General features: G+C 40.5%; 1 protein-coding gene across 1 annotated transcript in view; it reads right to left on the reverse strand.

The window, feature by feature from the left end:
- The window catches only part of tous (testes of unusual size), a 131,125-nt gene that overhangs the window by 71,174 nt on the left and 41,180 nt on the right, over positions 1-18,771 (reverse strand). Inside the window, exons 6-7 of the mRNA XM_067146015.2 lie at positions 14,103-14,320; positions 5,750-5,959 (exon numbers count right to left, since the gene is read on the reverse strand). Coding sequence (XP_067002116.2) covers positions 5,750-5,959; positions 14,103-14,320 — 428 coding nt within the window. The remainder of the gene's footprint in view (positions 1-5,749; positions 5,960-14,102; positions 14,321-18,771) is intronic.

Consider the following 18,771-nt stretch of genomic DNA (forward strand, 5'->3'; position numbering starts at 1 on the left):
TATCAAAGGTACCGTCCTGGCATTCACCTGGAATTGAGCATGGGGAACCGTGGAAAACCATTTCCAGGATGGCTGAGGTGAGATTCGAACCCACGCTCTTCTGAATGCAACACACTACTAATTCACTGATAGTGAAAATGAAACCGGCGCTCCATCAGAAGAAACAATGACTCATGGAGAGGCAACAATGCAGCTGGACAAACTGATGGCCTATTTAGAATCCTAGACTGAAACCACACCAGCAGAACTGTTGTTAGTAAAACATCTTCGTGATCGTGCTGCACGCAAACGCTATACAAATGTAAAACAGAAAAAACTTGTGCATTATTTTAGTGCATAAAACAGAGTGTAACTGTAAGAAAAGTGTTCTTATACTTTTTGTAAAAGTGAAAAAAAGGGTATTACTGTACAACTTAAATTATATAACAGCTACTGTATTTGTTTTTTAGTTTTTCTGGATTATCCGGATTTTCGATAATATGGATTAATTCCGGTCCCACTTAATCTGGATAAATGAGGCTCTTGTGAACAAGATTTATAAATAAATGGCAAGCATTACTTACCTATTTTTATCTTCACCTTCAGATGTAATTTTCGGATATCTGCTTATGGTAATAGAGGTACTGGCCAGGAGGGATGGTAATACAGTTCTTAGCAGAATTTTAATTGTTATGAATTTTAGTATTTTCGATGTTATATGTCACTAAGAAAACCAAGTACAAGATTGGTAACATGGATGAAAGAGGGGAAAGTGATCAAAACCTTATTTTTCTTGTAGACATGATATGGGCTTTTGGGCTTATGCTGGGTCAAGAAAACAAAGTGAAACTCTTTATGTTTTGCAGAGAACTACAGCAATTTGGAAAGAAAACTTATCAAAGAAGATGAATGACCAGGAAATGATTGACTGAAGTGGTCCAACGAGGCTCTAAAAGCAGAAGAAGAAGAATAAAATTATATCACACAAGATTGTGCACTGTCTATCCATTTATAATCTTAAAAAACATAAACATTGTAATATTATGGGTTATCTCATTTAAAAAGTCTTTAAAATCATGATCCTTGACATTGAAAATCAGTCAAGTATGCCTATTTGGGGCAGGCGAGATGTTACCATCATAAATACACGTAAAATACAACTAATTGCATACTGAAAACCTTTGTGTTCATAAAACTTACAGGTAAAATATGTTCACATGTAAATGCAGCAAAAATGCTCTTCATCAAGTGAGGTGTTACATTTGTATGTGTAGCTGGTTGGGCTGGGCAAACTCCTCTCAAAAAATGAAGTGAAGTCAGTTCCTGAAAAACTGATAGAAAGAATGTCAGAAGGACTTGTAAGGACTTGCAATAAAAATCATTCTACATTACACATCTTGTGTGATATGATTTTATTCTTCAATGTATATCGTTTTATGTTTTTGGAATTTGTCCTGACTTTACAAGTAGCTAAATATATCCCAGATTAAGGGATCAAAACATGTCCTACTTAAGATAATTGTATTTTGGAAAGTATTGAAAAAATGGTGGAATTCTCTCAAAAACTATACAATATAAATATTTGTTGTCTGTCTGACAAGCATAGCAGGAGTGGAGTATATTGTGAGCCTGTGAAAAATAACAACAAAAATCTATGGAGGCTATATTCAATCTGTGGATGACAAGGATGTAAAGCTGACAGCTAGCTCATTGCGCTGTGTGTTCATTATGGGAATGATCTTCTGATTCTTAATATTAAAATTCCATTTTCTCAAAATTGGGTGAGAGTTCGGCCTTGCAATTTGAACCAGTTGAACTTTTCACCATGCACTGCATGTAGATTGAAAATGGGTCAAATTGGTTGGAACACATAAGCAATCTGATGATGTAGCCTCTCTCAAACTCATCTAGCTCTTGAGGCTTGTTGAGTGTGCCATCGGGACATGCTGCACTTTCTTTCAGCTTAATCCTGGTGGCTCACTGCTACTAAGGCCTTATTTGGTGTTTTGCATATATGAATGAGAGCAGATCATGTAAGCTCCCTAGTGGCACATCTACACAAGCAATCGGATTAAACACAAGTGGGACATATTTCAGACTATGACGATACTGTGCAACAATCTTCGTTATACTTGTGCGATTTGTTTATGGTGTACAATTTTATGTTTCCTATGGTTGTGGGGAGAGAGAGAGAGAGTGGGAGGTGGGAGGTATGCACAGAATATTTAATTTATTAGCAGATCAAGTAATTTTACAGAGGAGGTTTGAAAGAAGAAAGGAAATTTTATATATTTTTTATATACTGTTATGAATGAAACGCCATCTATTTTATTGATCTAATTTAATTTAAGATGGCCCAATTAGTACACATACCATTATACTATATTTGAGAATGGATGACAACAGTTCGCTAATTAGTGGCTACTTACAAAGTCTTTTGTCCTCCTCACAGCAGGTTGCTAGCTCTGGTATTTACTTGGAACGACAATCCCTTCTGTAATTTTGATTGACAGCTCACCTTTCACTTCGCTTCACACGCTCAGTCACTCCATTCAGCAGCTTCATGCACACAGGTTTGACTGTTCCTTGGCATGACTCCAAAGTAGTCTGTCACTGTTACGAGTATTTCACATACTAGAATCTTTGGGATGCAGCTAGAGAAGGAATTTTCTTGTTTTGTGTTCCAGAAGGCCCATGGGAGAAACCTGACAATAGCACAATACAAGGAGAGGCTGGCTGGAAGGTCCCTTGGCTTGACTCACTCATCCCTTTCAGGAAATACCAAAGGGGGCCACAACAGGGCTGATGGTCATTTGAGCATGCAACAGTGTTTAAATTGTCTTTCTCAATACACTTTTTGAAAATTAACCTGATACATGGTTCTTATGTTGGACAGGGCAAGTAGTGGCCAATGTTGGGTTCAATTGAAATTTTGTGTATTTGTCTGTAACAGCATTATGAGGAAAAAGATTGGCTTGCATTTCATGAAACTTGTCGTATAAGTTCAGGGTATGGGTGATTAGGGTCTAGCTACTCTTCTTGAGATTCATTTTAAAGGTAAGGGAGGTTGAGATGAAGGCCTGAACACAAAGAAAACAGACAAATAACTAATATCTCTCTTAATATTAGCCTGATTGAAAATGGAACTAGTGCTTACACACTTATTGTTAAAAATTATTGTGTAAAATATTTCATGTATAATCAACAATTCAGAATGTAAGCCATGTTTAATCAATCTTAATTTACAAAGCATGGTTTTAAAGTACGTACCGTTTTTAAATATGGCCGCTGCAGCACTTTGATCGTCGTTCAGAGCATGTGCACTCAGTACGTATATCTGTAGGCTAGCCACAAACGCCGTATTGAAAATGCCTCTGACAGTTAACGGTCCCGCCGAGTGTGAAGTACATGCTGTGATTTGATTTTTAAATGGAAAAGGTGTGAAAGCTGTTGAAATTCATCGGCAGATTAGTGAAGTATATGGAGAACACTCTATGAGCAACGGAATGGTAAGAAAATGGGTTAGAGCATTTAAAGAAGGCCGTACTGTCCACAGTGAGAAGCGTAGTGGGGGACCGTCTGTCAATACTGAATACTTGGTGCAAAAAGTTGATGCAAAGGTTCAAGAAAACAAATGCTTTAAGATTTTGTCATTAAGTTATGAGTTGCCTGAAATTTCAAGGAGTGTTCTTTATGAAATTGTGTCGGGATGCTTAGATTATCGGAAGTGGTGCTCATGCAATCCGAAACAAATGGCTTGTCATGCTCACAAGGGGGATTCTTTTGCTTCATGACAATGTGCGATCTCACATGGCTAATCGAACCCGAGACCTCAACGCTTCATTTGGTTGGGGACAATTTGATCATCCTCCATGTAGTCGTGACCTAGGATCTAGTGATTACCACTTGTTCCTGCACCTGAAAAATCATTTAGGAGGTCAGCACTATGATGATGATGATGATGATGATGATGTGTGTTTGAGTCATCAGTCCATAGACTGGTTTGATGGAGCTCTCCATGCCACCCTATCCTGTGCTAACCTTTTCATTTCTACGTTAACTATTGCATCCTACACCTGCTCTAATCTGCTTGTCATATTCATACCTTGGTCTACCCCTACCATTCTTACCACCTACACTTCCTTCAAAAACCAACTGAACAAGTCCTGGGTGTCTTAAGATGTGTCCTATCATTCTATCTTTTCTTCTCGTCAAATTTAGCCAAATCGATCTCCTCTCACCAATTCGATTCATTATCTCTTCATTCGTGATTCGATCTATCCATCTCACCTTCAACATTCTTCTGTAACACCACATTTCAAAAACTTCTATTCTCTTTCTTTCTGAGCTGGTTATTGTCCATGTTTCACTTCCATACAATGCCACGCTCCACACGAAAGTCTTCAAAAACATCTTTCTAATTCCTATATCAATGTTTGAAGTGAGCAAATTTCTTTTCTTAAGAAAGCTGTTCCTTGCTTGTGCTAGTCTGCATTTTATGTCCTCCTTACTTCTGCCATTGTTAGTTATTTTACTACCCAAGTAACAATATTCATCTACTTCCTTTAAGACTTCTTTTCCTAATTTAATATTTCCTGCATCACCTGCTTTCGTTCAACTGCACTCCAACACTTTTGTTTTGGACTTATTTATTTTCATCTTGTACTCCTTACCCAAGACTTCGTCCATACCATTCAGCAGCTTCTCAAGATCCTCTGCAGTCTCAGATAAAATAATAATATCATTGGCAAATCTCAAGGTTTTGATTTCCTCTCCTTGCATTGTGATTCCCTTTCCAAATTCCTCTTTGACTTCCTTTACTGACTGTTCTATGTAAACATTGAAAAGAAGGTGGGGGACAAACTGCAGCCTTGCCTCACTCCATTCTGGATTGCTGCTTCTTTTTCAAAGCTCTCGATTCTTATCACTGCAGACTGATTCTTATACAGGTTGTAGATAATTCTTTGTTCTCGGTATCCGATTCCAATCATCTTCAGAATCTTAAATAGCTTGGTCCAATCAACATTATCGAATGCCTTTTCTAGATCTACGAATGGGGGCTAGTTTACCTCCGGAATATTTTACCCGGGAGGAAGCCATCATCAGTACATCATTCATACAGAGAGAGCTGCATGTCCTCGGGAGTTAGTTACGGCTGTAGTTTCGCGTTGCCTTCAGCCGTGTAGCAGTATCAATATAGCTAAGCCATGTTGAGTATTATTACAAGGCCGTACCAGTCAATCATCTAGACTGCCGCCCTTGCAACTACTGAAAGGCTGCTACCCCCCTTTTGATGAATCATTCCTTAGTCTGGTCTCTCAACAGATACCCATCCGATATGGTTGCACCTGCGGCTCGGCTATCTGCTTCATTGGGACACGCAAGCCTCCCCACTACGGCAAGGTCACATGGTTTGCAGGGGATGATGACGATGACCTAAAAATGGACCGTGCGTCAGTGGCTGGCACATCAGGTGGCAGATTACTATGCGAATGGAATTCAGAAGCTGGCTTCACGATATGCACAGTGCCTTAATATGCCTGGAATTTATGTTCAGAAATAATTTAAGGTATAGGCTTACTTGTAAAAAAAGAATTGTTAAAAATTGTATTACTTTTTATCAATATCAAAATGGCACTTACTTAAAAAAACATGTCTCATAATTGGTACATGAAATATTCTTACTGCTTAATTTTAATGTAAATGTTAGTTCATTAATTTGATAATTGATAATTTAAATTAGTATTTGTATCAGAAAGTGTTAATTTACCTCTGAATTATGAACTTCTCGGATTTGTCCATCATTTCCAATCACATAGTAACGTGAACCTTCTTTGGTGACAGCAATGTCTGTGATATCACAGGTTTTGAAAATTACTTCACCTGATCTCATTCCACTTGAGAGATTCCATTCAAACACTGCATTGGGGATAGAGGACACAACTTTCTCATCATGATGAGTCCATTTGAATGTTACAATCTGCAAGTATACAATGTTTAAAATTTAAACATCTTATCAGTCTGGAGGTTGCCAAAGAAAATAATTTTAGGGTAATCATTCTGAAGCCTTCCACTTTCAGGTATTTTGGTTCCTGCATGATAACTACCAGTGAAACATACTAGATTCCTGAGCAAGAGTTAATGTTGGATGACTGGAGTAGTGTCAGGTCACAGGAGAACTTTGCAACCTGAAGATTCTTCTGTATCTAAACTTTAAGATGTATCACACAATCATTCGCTATAGGGCAGGATTACATAAAATCAGCTTCATGGTCCGTATCGCACTTAAAAATTGCCTTAAGCAATCATTGTATCGACTAGGTGGAAAATAAATAAATACTTAAGTGTGAATAGGGCAGGATGTTGGCCTGTGATGAAGAAGCATGTGTAGATCCTTGATATGATGGAGATAAATGAAATGTCGTATGGCTTTTAGTGACGGGATATCCCAGGACGGGTTCGGCTTGCCAGGTGCAGGTCTTTTTATTTGACTCCCGTAGGCGACCTGTGCGTCGTGATGAGGATGAAATGATAATGAAGACAACACATACACCCAGCCCCCGTGCCGTAGGAATTAACCAATTAAGGTTAAAATCCCCGACCCGGCCGGGAATCGAACCCGGGACCCTCTGAACCGAAGGCCAGTACGCTGACCGTTCAGCCAACGAGTCGGACATGATGGAGATGAGGATACTAGATGGTTGTTGGGTGTTAACACTTTCAACGCTATGCTGGTACGGGATAGTTTTCATACGGGCGTGATTTTCGCACGTGTTTATAGGCAGCTGCACGTGTCCCAAGTGGTTTCCATCCCTTGATTGGAGGTAGTAGTTTGTCTAATGTCTACAAGAATGCATCAGTCATCAGGAAGTTCAAACTGAAACGATCAAAAGGGTAGTTTCTCCTTGCCATGACCTCGACCGAAGCACTTGATGTGTCAGGTGCTGAGTTTGCCAAATCTGTCGTGCTGTCAGCTGTGTTACTGTACAAACATGTCCTCACGCTGGCTCAATGATAGTGATATTTTGGATATTTTATTGGGAGAAGTGGGTTCAGAAATAGATGATAGTGATGAAGACTCCACTTACGAACCAAATAACACATCAAGCGATAGTTCGGGCAAGATTTTCATTTGCTACAACACTTTCAAATGCAAGTTTTTAGCTGCATTATTTTTCTCCAAATATAAATGATAGAAATACTTCACCTCCCTAGAAATTTGGGATTTTATTTTTTTTTTGTTAAAGAGACACAGGCTGATGATTTACCTGTAGGCCTACTGCAAAAAGAAAGTAGATGGTGGTACAAGGAATGCAATGTTGGACTGTGTATAGCCCAATGTTTTCAGGGCTACTATACCAAAACAAACTATTCCTAAATAGGTATATTTTGTATTTCAAATGTATTTGTGTTTATTTCTGGCTTAAGTAGCAACATTAAATGATTCATTGTTATTGTTTGAGCTGGATTTTTGGTATGACTTGAATGTAAAAGATTTTTTCTGTACATTTTTTTCATGTTTTTCATAAGACTGGTATAAATAAATTACTTTCGGTATGTACTTGCTGATTAATATACACTGACTGACAGAGCAAATGCAACACCAAGAAGGAGTGGTCAGAACTTTATGCCAATTGCAGGGTAGACTGACGTCACTGAGGTATGCTCATGATGTGAAATGCGCCGCTGTGCTGCGCATGTAGCGAACGATAAATGGGACATGGCGTTGGCGAATGGCCCACTTCGTACCGTGATTTCTCAGCCGACAGTCATTGTAGAACGTGTTGTCGTGTGCCACAGGACACGTGTATAGCTAAGAATGCCAGGCTGCCGTCAACGGAGGCATTTCCAGCAGACAGACGACTTTACGAGGGGTATGGTGATCGGGCTGAGAAGGGCAGGTTGGTCGCTTCGTCAAATCGCAGCCGATACCCATAGGGATGTGTCCACGGTGCAGCGCCTGTGGCGAAGATGGTTGGCGCAGGGACAGGGACATGTGGCACGTGCGAGGGGTCCAGGCGCAGCCCGAGTGACGTCAGCACGCGAGGATCGGCGCATCCGCCGCCAAGCGGTGGCAGCCCCGCACGCCACGTCAACCGCCATTCTTCAGCATGTGCAAGACACCCTGGCTGTTCCAATATCGACCAGAACAATTTCCCGTCGATTGGTTGAAGGAGGCCTGCACTCCCGGCGTCCGCTCAGAAGACTACCATTGACTCCACAGCATAGATGTGCACGCCTGGCATGGTGCCGGGCTAGAGCGACTTGGATGAGGGAATGGCGGAACGTCGTGTTCTCCGATGAGTCACGCTTCTGTTCTGTCAGTGATAGTCACCGCAGACGAGTGTGGCGTCGGCGTGGAGAAAGGTCAAATCCGGCAGTAACTGTGGAGCGCCCTACCGCTAGACAACGCGGCATCATGGTTTGGGGCGCTATTGCGTATGATTCCACGTCACCTCTAGTGCGTATTCAAGGCACGTTAAATGCCCACCGCTACGTGCAGCATGTGCTGTGGCCGGTGGCACTCCCGTACCTTCAGGAGCTGCCCAGTGCTCTGTTTCAGCAGGATAATGCCCGCCCACACACTGCTCGCATCTCCCAACAGGCTCTACGAGGTGTACAGATGCTTCCGTGGCCAGCGTACTCTCCGGATCTCTCACCAATCGAACACGTGTGGGATCTCATCATTGGACGCCGTTTGCAAACTCTGCCCCAGCCTCGTATGGATGACCAACTGTGGCAAATGGTTGACAGAGAATGGAGAACTATCCCTCAGGACACCATCCGCACTTTTATTGACTCTGTACCTCGACGTGTTTCTGCGTGCATCGCCGCTCGCGGTGGTCCTACATCCTACTGAGTCGATGCCGTGCGCATTGTGTAACCTGCATATCGGTTTGAAATAAACATCAATTATTCGTCCGTGCCGTCTCTGTTTTTTCCCCAACTTCCATCCCTTTCGAACCACTCCTTCTTGGTGTTGCATTTGCTCTGTCAGTCAGTGTAAGTTTGGATGGCTGCCAACAGTGGTGTAGGGGTAGCATGCCTGCCTCTTACCCGGAGGCCCCAAGTTCGATTCCCGGCCAGGTCAGGGATTTTTACCTCGACCTGAGGGCTGGTTCGAGGTCCACTCAGCCTTCGTGATTAGAATTGAGGAGCTATCTGACGGTGTGATGGTGGTCCCGGACTCAAAAGCCAAGAATAACGGCTGAAAGGATTCGTCATGCTGACCACACGGTACCTCGTAATCTGCAGGCCTTCGGGATGAGCAGCGGTCGCTTGGTAGGCCAAGGCCCTTCAAGGGCTGTAGTGCAATGGGGTTTGGTTTTTGGGCTGACAAATTGATATGCAAAAATCAGCTATGTACTATGTTTCACTGTTGTGTAATAATGTTAAAATTCATAAAAAAGACAAGGTTCACTGCCAGGGTCCATGTTAAATATGGTCGTGTTGAAAGTGTTGAATGATTGAACTACCTAAGGAATGAGGACAGGTTTGTACCCCACTGTCGGCAGCCCTGAAAATGGTTTTCTGTGGTTTCCCATTTTCACACCAGGCAAATGCTGGGGCTGTACCTTAATTAAGGCCACGGCCACTTCCTTTTACTTTCTAGGCCATTCCTTTCCCATCGTCGCCATAAGACTATCTGTGTCGGTGCGACGTAAAACAAATAGCAAGAAGAAGAATGAGGACATGAAGAATACATTCAAGATCATCCCAATACTAGCCAAGTTGAGAGAGGCTGCCCTAACCAGAGATGATGGAGAATCAATTGTGAAATGGGCTCTTGAAATTGGCCCTGATGGATGCCAGCCCTGAGGATGACTGAAAAAATGGTGGATGGAAGGATGTGGGAGGAGATGTGACTTGCAGGCACCTGCCCATCTGATGCTGCAGACTGGGTGAAATGGAGGATAAGATTTAGAATGGTGGACCCTACAGCCTGACGGGAATAAAGCCAAAGAAGAGGATTGTGAACATTTTCTATAAATATAAAAGATTGATCATTATTTATTAAATTACACAAACTTAGACATAGACATATTTGTAAACTGAACTGGCTGAATAAAAATATATATAAAGATCTTATTGTAATAAAGTTGAAGGAATGGCAGAAATGAAATGAAACTGCAGTTGCTGTGAGGTCATGCGACTGTATTGCAATGATTACAGTATCAGATCAAATGGACAATGGCACATCGTTGGTCCCATATCAATAGGATGTAGCACCACTTGGGTCTTAATGAATACTTTTGGTTCAGAAAGGAGTCATACAGCTGTTGTACCCTCACCTGAGGTAGGTTTGCCCACAGGTGTTCTAACTAGCACTCAGTATATAGCAAATCAGCATCAGTTTGAAGTTGACATCCAAGCTAAACCCACACATATTCTATTGGGAACAGATCAGGGGATCTTTCTGGCCATGGAAATACTTCAAAATGACACAAGAGTTCATGGATACATGTACCGTGTGTGGACGAGCTGGGGCAAATATTCATTTATAGGAAGGGGAGTTAGGGATTGGAATAACTTACCAAGGGAGATGTTCAATAAATTTCCAATTTCTTTGAAATCATTTACGAAAAGGCTAGGTAAGCAACAGATAGGGAATCTGCCACCTGGACGACTGCCCTAAATGCAGATCAGTATTGACTGATTGATTGATGATTGTCTTTTCGACAGACTATACCAATTTTTTAAGAAGGAAGCCATAAATTTCAGTGTCAACTCAGTTAATGTAACATTAAAGTTTTTCAGTCTGTCCACTGCTAAATATAACTCCTATAACACTATAACATACCTGTAAACAAAAGTATACTATTAAACAAAGCATGACAAGTTTCGATCTTGAAAGAACATAATTTTCCTGATGCCAACCCAATGTGGAGGATATGTTCACTATTACTTTTTTTTGTGTGGTTACCCGCTGGTGGCCATGATTGTTAAGGCACCATGGTTAGCTGGTTCGAGTCCCGTTGGTTGAAAAAATGTTCACCATCAGAATGTTGGCCAGCAGGGTAAGAGAGGAGGTGGTATACAATTTCTAATCACTCGATTGCATGTCAAAAGCCTGAATTAAATTCCAAACATCCTTGCAGTGATCATATGGAGTGAGGGAATATGCTGCTGTTGATGGTGATTCATCCGTCTTATGATGTCGTTAAGCCTTGAGCAGATCCCTCGGTGCTATTTGACAGGAGTAGGCTATGTGCCAGCACCAGGTTTCACCCTCTCCCTTCCTACTATCATATGTAACATCATTCATTTTATCTCATTAACCCCTCTGATGAGGTTTACTTCAAGAAGGGCATCCGGTCATAAAAACCTGCAACAACAGATTCATCTCACCTCATACCTGACATGTAAAGCGATGTGGCATGCGTACAGTAGACATTGACTCACAATGCAGCCCAAGCCTGGTCAGTGTCGACATCGCCATGCAGCAGGACAAGGGTTGGGCAAACAAACACCGTACTTCTACAGGCCTTCAATGTAATGCCCTGCAACATGTTGTACCCATTACCAGATGTGCAGAAGGTGCAGGATTCCAGTATCAGTGCCACCTACCACACTCTACCACTTGAAGTATGCCATCTCGTGTAAGGAAACACTCCCTTTGGAGTGGTTCCTGTAGTTTGTGGAACAGATCAAAGTCCGGTGAATAAAGTGGATGCTCCAGGACCTCCCACCTCCACCATGCCAACAATTCCTTCACAGGAGCAGCGTTGTGACAGCAGCCATTGTCGTGCAGGACAATGGGTGGATGTGTTTGGAAATGAGGCCATTTCCTGCATAGATCAGGAAGAAGATGACGTTCCAGATGTGCCACTCAATCTTTATTCATGTTCGTTGTTCCACCTTCCAGTTTGACACCACAAATTGATGGCATTGCACTTGTTCTTCTACAGAACTTGCACAAGCACAACTAGGTACATTGCACAGTTCCACCTCTACATGCACTGCCAACAGTATCACCCTCAATTTTTCATACTCAAATTAATAACAGTGTTACCACTACTTTCTTTCCAGCCTTCATAGTAGAGAAATAGCAACCCTGTCAAGCTTCTCTGCCAATTCTGCCTTTCTTCCATTATCATGTTACCTATCTTCTGACCGATACACAAGTTTTTAACTTATCTCTCTTTATACTCGAACAATGACCTTGCTAAAAACAAAGGATCTTTTGCGTGTTTCATTATCAATCATAAAATATGTAAAAATTTGAAAGGTTCATTCGAAGTCTCATATGCTCATGGTGGTGATTCAATTTGAAGATAAATTATTGATTACTTTAAAATTGACAACAGTATAAAAGGAAACTTGATATATAATATGCAGGGTGGTAGGAAACAACATAAACCAGGTATATGAGTGTTACAGGCTGGCCATGCTGATAAATTATTTGAAAAAAAATTGATATTTCGCGCCATTATAAATTTATGAGCTGCTGAAGTTATTCAATCAGATCGCTTCATGGGTGAATTCAAATGGGCTTTGTGAGGTGGTGTTTCTAAACCTATATATGGCTTAAGACCGGCTTGAGAGCACCATTTCTGAAAGAATGTTTCTTGAGGATCCACCTTTTCAACACATTGTATGTTTTTTATTAATTCACATAAATGAAATAGCATATGGCTTTTAGTGCTGGGAGATCCTAGGACAGATTTGGCTCGCCAGGTGCAGGTCTTGCATTTGACGCCCATAGGCGACCTGTGCGTTGTGATGAGGATGAAATGATGATGAAGACAACACATACACCCAGTCCCCATGCTAGGGGAATTAACCAATTATGGTTAAAATTCCCAACCCTGCTGGGAATTGAACCCGGGACCCCTGTGCTAACCATTTAGCCATGGAGCCGGACATTCACATAACTAATGTTACATCATACTAAGTCTTAAGCCGGACATGTTTCACCTATTTTTTAGTTATATTCACCTGCTGTTCCTAATATCTAACATCAAAATCGCTAGGATTCTAGGCTTTTTTATGATAAAATGCTTAAAATAGTTAGGCTAACATGAATTGCTCTGTTTAAAAAGTTATGCTTACACATACCATGTGGGGCCGATGACCTTAGATGTTAGGCCCCTTTAAACAACAAGTATTATCATCATCAAGCACATGCCATGTACCTTATAAAAACATCCTTGACATGATTGTTATACTTTAAAAAATTCAATTATTTACAAGTTCACTCCAATGTTATTTATAAGGACACTGGGCTGGCATGAATTGCTTAGTCTATAATGTCCAAAGTGTGTGAAAACTTCACTGACTTGATTGTCACTTTTTTGTAATGTTAGTTTTTGGGTTAAAAATTCAGTTGTGGTTTCATGAGATGTTGATGTGGGCAGTTGTCTATTTTTCTTCTTTGTTACCTTGTGATGATTAAAATTAAGTGAAACAGGGCTGCCTGATATTATGTGGGTCGGAAGAGGGGACTTCTCAAGATTGTTCTTTCTGTTGTTGTGGACCTTATTGCTCATTAAAGGTTGAGAGTGGTAGATGGAGAGTCTGTAATGAGAAAATTGACTTCATTGTGAATTTTTTGTAAATAAAGTATAAAATGGGGGTATATATTGTTCAGTACGGACCTAACGATGAGATTTATTACTTGAGAACACTAGTCGAAGAGAAAACTTTGCCAGGGGACTGATTTGAACACGAACCTCCAAGCATGCTACTGGGATACCTGTTGAAATGCACGGTGTGTTTGTATTTGATGCTGATTTCTCAGCATTGGTGGCTGCTGGGCGATTGATCTTTTACAGCCATTTTGGTAAATAGCCATGTGGCATGCTTACAGTGAACATGGACTCACAATACAATGCAAGCCTGGTCAGTGTTGACATCGCCATGCAACGGTTCACCTACGCAGAGTTTGCTGATGTGCATTTAGCATGCCTTCTCACAAAGCCTATTTGAATTTGCCTGAGAAGCAATGTGATTGGCTAACTTCAGCAGCTAATAGAATGACTACAGCGTGAGATATTTTATTTTTTCCAAATTATTCATCAGTACGATCAACCTTTTAATGCTCATATACACGGTTTACATTTTTGATCACCCTGTGTACAAACTGCCTTGTTAACGTGCTATAGCTTGTTTACAGTTCTTACCTTTCCTCCATGCCCTTCAAGATTATAAATATTAGCATATGAGATTGTAGAATATATTTGTATCAAAGGTTCATTAGCTACTGCAAATAAATGACCATTTGAACTGAAGGAAACTCTTTGACATCTCCTTATTCCAAACTCTCTGACTGATTGAATGTCATCAATTAGTATCATCATGAAGCGCAGTTTGTCTGAGAAACCCACAAGAGCATAAAGTCCTATAAATGAATGAAAAATATGTCATTAGCAAGATATAAAAGAATGAAAGAAAGAAAAGATATACATGTATTAGTATCATTGATAGTCAGAAGTACAAGAAGTTATTTTATATCACATATTCATGTAGAGAGAAGAAAATCTGTAGTAATAATTTAATGTTGACTGTTAAGGATTATAACAACCAGCATGCATCCACTTATGATAAGTGTGTAACATATAAGATGCTAACAGGAAGTTCTTGTGTGATCCTGGACTGCAGTTCTTCTAGACTGATAAGTTCTGGCATCCCATAGTGAAGTATAATTAAATATATTTAACATTATTTTAACTGCAAAGTGAAGTAAACCAATGTATCCACGTAATCGGTACAATATATTTTGCCTTAACCAAATTTACATTTCAGTAGCACGTTTCGTTTAGTAATTAAACATTATCAGCTACAACATGTTTAGGTGACATAATTAAAGGGTGTAAAAACATAATCATCTCATATTAGTCTTAAAACATTCACAACACCATAAAAACTTTGACTTTGTTAAACTTTGAAGGGAATGAGGGGGAAGGGGAAGGTAAATAAAATTAACTATATCTAACCTAGTCATAGATTAAAAACTTATTGCCTAAAACACTTGTGATAACATATCCAAATATCTTTAAAAATATAGTATTTGTGTTAGCATGCAATCTCAGATCTAGTAAGAAGAAAAGAAAAATTATTCCTGTCATCTTGTAAAGTCATGTCTGTTTAAAATATTCTGTAATTTTATATATGAAGAAAACTGGTGATGTTTGCAGTAAAACTTGACACTTCATTGGAGAAAGGTGCATGGATGTCTTGTATTTGACTGTGCTTATTAGGTGGTTAGGAGTTCGAGGATAATATCGAAATGTTTATTTAATCTTAAGGAGTTATATTTTTTCACCGCGGACTATAACATAAAATCGCTTCTAGAGGCCAACCGGTTCGAAATAGGTATATACCATCCTGGACTTTTTTGTAGAGGTTTTTATGCTCTACATTTTGTACACTTATACTTGGGGTCTATCATTGACGGTTTAGGCAGCGTAAGCCTAGAAAGCAAGTGACCGACCATGGTAGAGCGCTGGCGTTCTTAGACCAACTTGGCAGGTTCAATGTCGGTCGGTCACTTACTTTCATGGCTTACGGCGCGTGAACCGTCAATGATAGACCCCAAGTGTAAGCGTTCGAAATGTAGAGCATAAAAACCTCTACAAAAAAGTCCGTGATGGTATATACCTAAAAGTGATTTCATGTTATAGTCCGCGGGAAACTCCTTAAGATTAAATAAACCTTTTGATATTATCCTCGAACTCCTCATCGAAATAAATTGTTCAGCCTCCTCCACTATTTCATAAGGATTACAATAACCTTGTCAGGACATTATTTGCACGAATGGTTCAGAAGTTATGACCATTTTAGACTGTAGTGGTAATAAGTTCCCTGTTGTCTGCTAGCAAGCTGCCTCTACCTCGCCGCTTGGAGCGCTGTAGTCGCCTCGGATGAAAAATATCATCAGAGCTTCACGACTGTATATATTAGACTATGGTACAGCACAAAGAGCTATTTTGTTTCATGCAGGTGGTGAAATGAGGGTTCATTCAAGGTAATCAGTGTCTACAGGCAATGCCTTGTCTATGAAACCAGTCTTTCCTGTCCTCAGCTCTTTGTTTCATTTCATAAAAAGAACCATAATGGAGATGATGATGAAGGAACATTACTTTATGTAAACTTCTTAATTCTGTCACAAAAAAAAATTACAGGAGGGAAACACACATTCTGGAGACTCATAAAAGGTGCAGAGTTGATTTATGATTCAAAGTGGCAATCACAGGTTTAATATGTCAAAATTAACAGCACAAATTATACTACAGTAAATTGCTGTACGAGTGACTCATTGTAAACCTTCTGTCCAGCTGCACTTTAATCCTTGACAATGCACTGTATCATACTATTCAGGAAACAAACCTCCCACATGTGTTGCTTGCAAAGACATTTTAGTGCTGTGGTTGAAGGACAAACAAAATTGACCAAGAGAGAATTGGTTAAATTTGTAAAAGCAAATAAACCAGAACATGTGTACATGGTAGACAGGATTTTGAAAGACAGTGGGTTTACTCATCTGAGATTATCTCCCTATCATTATGACCTAAATACAATCAAATTCCTTTCGAACTTAGAGAAATGAAAAATAGCTCAAACAATGTCTCCAATCCCTCCATGATGCCTCTGAAAGAACTAACATGCCACTGCATGTGAGACATGGCCTAAGAAGATTGGATGAAAGAGCAAAAGTCACATGTTGAGAAAGAATACTGGATCACGTTGCAATAATGAAACAGGAGATTGACAGAATATTGATAAATATTGTTTTGAAAAGTAGCAATGAAGAAAAGTGACAAGGAATTCAATACCACCACAGATAATCAGAAGGTAGCTCAACCGATTTGCAGTAGAGGCAACTGATATGGTTGCTAAAATTACAAGTTCAACTTCAGATACCACTCAGTAATGAAGTGATGTGAAATGTATGTACAAGCCATATCATTTTATTAAAATAGTTTCATTTACTTTACTTACTTATACTGATTAGTGCATTGATGAATGTTGCCTGATATCCATAATGCTGCAATATGGAGTGTACCTCCCCACCCGCTACTCACCTGGCATGCCACTACATTTCAGTGGACAGACACCTGTGCACTTACACATAAACGGTAAAGACTCGTACAATTGCTTATAATTATTTGTTGCTGAATGAACTCGGTGTTCAATAAGGTTCACAATTATATAAGGGGCAATCAAAGAGTTTCCGCACGACGGCCGTACAGTCCTGAATCAGGATGGTGATCACACAAAATCGCTGGGAGCATTGAGGCACTCATCCCACCTACGCACATAAAGTAGAAGATCCCCGTGTGGTAAAATACCATGTCCTGCTGTGTGAAATAGTCTGTAACCTCCTGCTGCACATCCTCATCTGACAGGAAGTGTCGACCCTTCAAGGCCTTTTTGAGGGGGATCAAAGACGTGATAATTGCAGGGGGGAAAGATCAGGACTATAGGGCGGGTGCTCGAGTGTCTCCCATTTGAGATTTTGTTGTCCATAATGGATGAGGCTGGCCTTCTACACTGACCGGTGTCTTGTGTCGAAACACAACCCGCATGGAACTTGGTGCACCATTCCACAACGGTGGTATTCTCCCATTTACAAAACTTGAAAGCATTGAGAAAGAACGTAGCTCGTATTTCTGAGAGCAAGGCATCGGAGACTAACATCGCAGTCCAGGCCTTTGGCCCACTCCCCTCGACCCGCCGCGTGAGGCTTGCTGACGAATGTCGGAAAGGTGTGGGGAACGAGGGCGTACTAACCTTGAGCTGTGCTAGGCTTCGGTCCATCAAATCGCCACCGCTAACGAGAGGGACAGCGGTAGAAAGAGAAGGCCCAAAGACTCGAAGTTCTCTGGAAGTGTCCGAATTGATGGGATTCACCCATGTGCTACAGTATCACAAGTTTTTTTTTTTCCATGTGCAGGACATCTTATGGGTTGCTTATAGTTGGAAATTATTGGTATATTTCAGTTGATCTCAGAACAATTTTAACTTATCTGAAGTTATAGTGTTTAACGTGACTGTGACCTTGTGATGTTACTTTTGTGAAATGGCTGAACCATGTGTAAGTTGTTGGATAAACCATTCTCGCAACTGAAATATGAAGATAAATTGCTGATAATTAAAAATGGTAAGCCTACCCCACCTCTTACTCAGTTACAGTATGAACAGGAGGAGAAAAACAAGAATCCATACAAAGGGTATTTCAACTTAAGTATGAAAAGTATTTGTGGTTATGTGGCACATGCGAACTTCACAAACTTTATTGTTGGCCATGCTTATTGTTTGCAACTGAAAAAAAAAAAAAAAAAAAAAATAATAATAATAATCCCGGGCAAGTTGGCCGTGTGGTTAGGAGCGCGCAGCTGTGAGCTCACATCCAGGAGATAGTGGGTTCTAACCCCACTGTCTGCAGCCCTGAAGATGGTTTTCCGTGGTTTCCCATTTTCTCACCAGGCAAATGCTGGGGCTGTACCTTAATTAAGGCCATGTCCGCTTCCTTCCCATTCCTAGCTCTTTCCTGTCCCAACGTCGCCATAATACCTATCTGTGTCGGTGCGACGTTAAGCAACTAGCAAATAATAATAATAATAATAATAATAATAATAATAATAATGTCCACTTCTGTGGTGTAGTGGTTAGTGTGTTTAGCTGCCACTGTGGAGACCCGGGTTCAAATCCCGACTCTGCAACGAAATTTGAAAAGAGGTACAAGGGCTGGAACGGGGTCCACTCGGCCTCGGGAGGTCAACTAAGTAGAGGAGGGTTTGATTCCTACCTCAGCCATCCTCGAAGTGGTTTTCCTTGGTTTCCCACTTC

Source organism: Anabrus simplex, chromosome 4, assembly GCF_040414725.1.
Source record: "Anabrus simplex isolate iqAnaSimp1 chromosome 4, ASM4041472v1, whole genome shotgun sequence".
Lineage (NCBI taxonomy): Eukaryota > Metazoa > Arthropoda > Insecta > Orthoptera > Tettigoniidae > Anabrus > Anabrus simplex.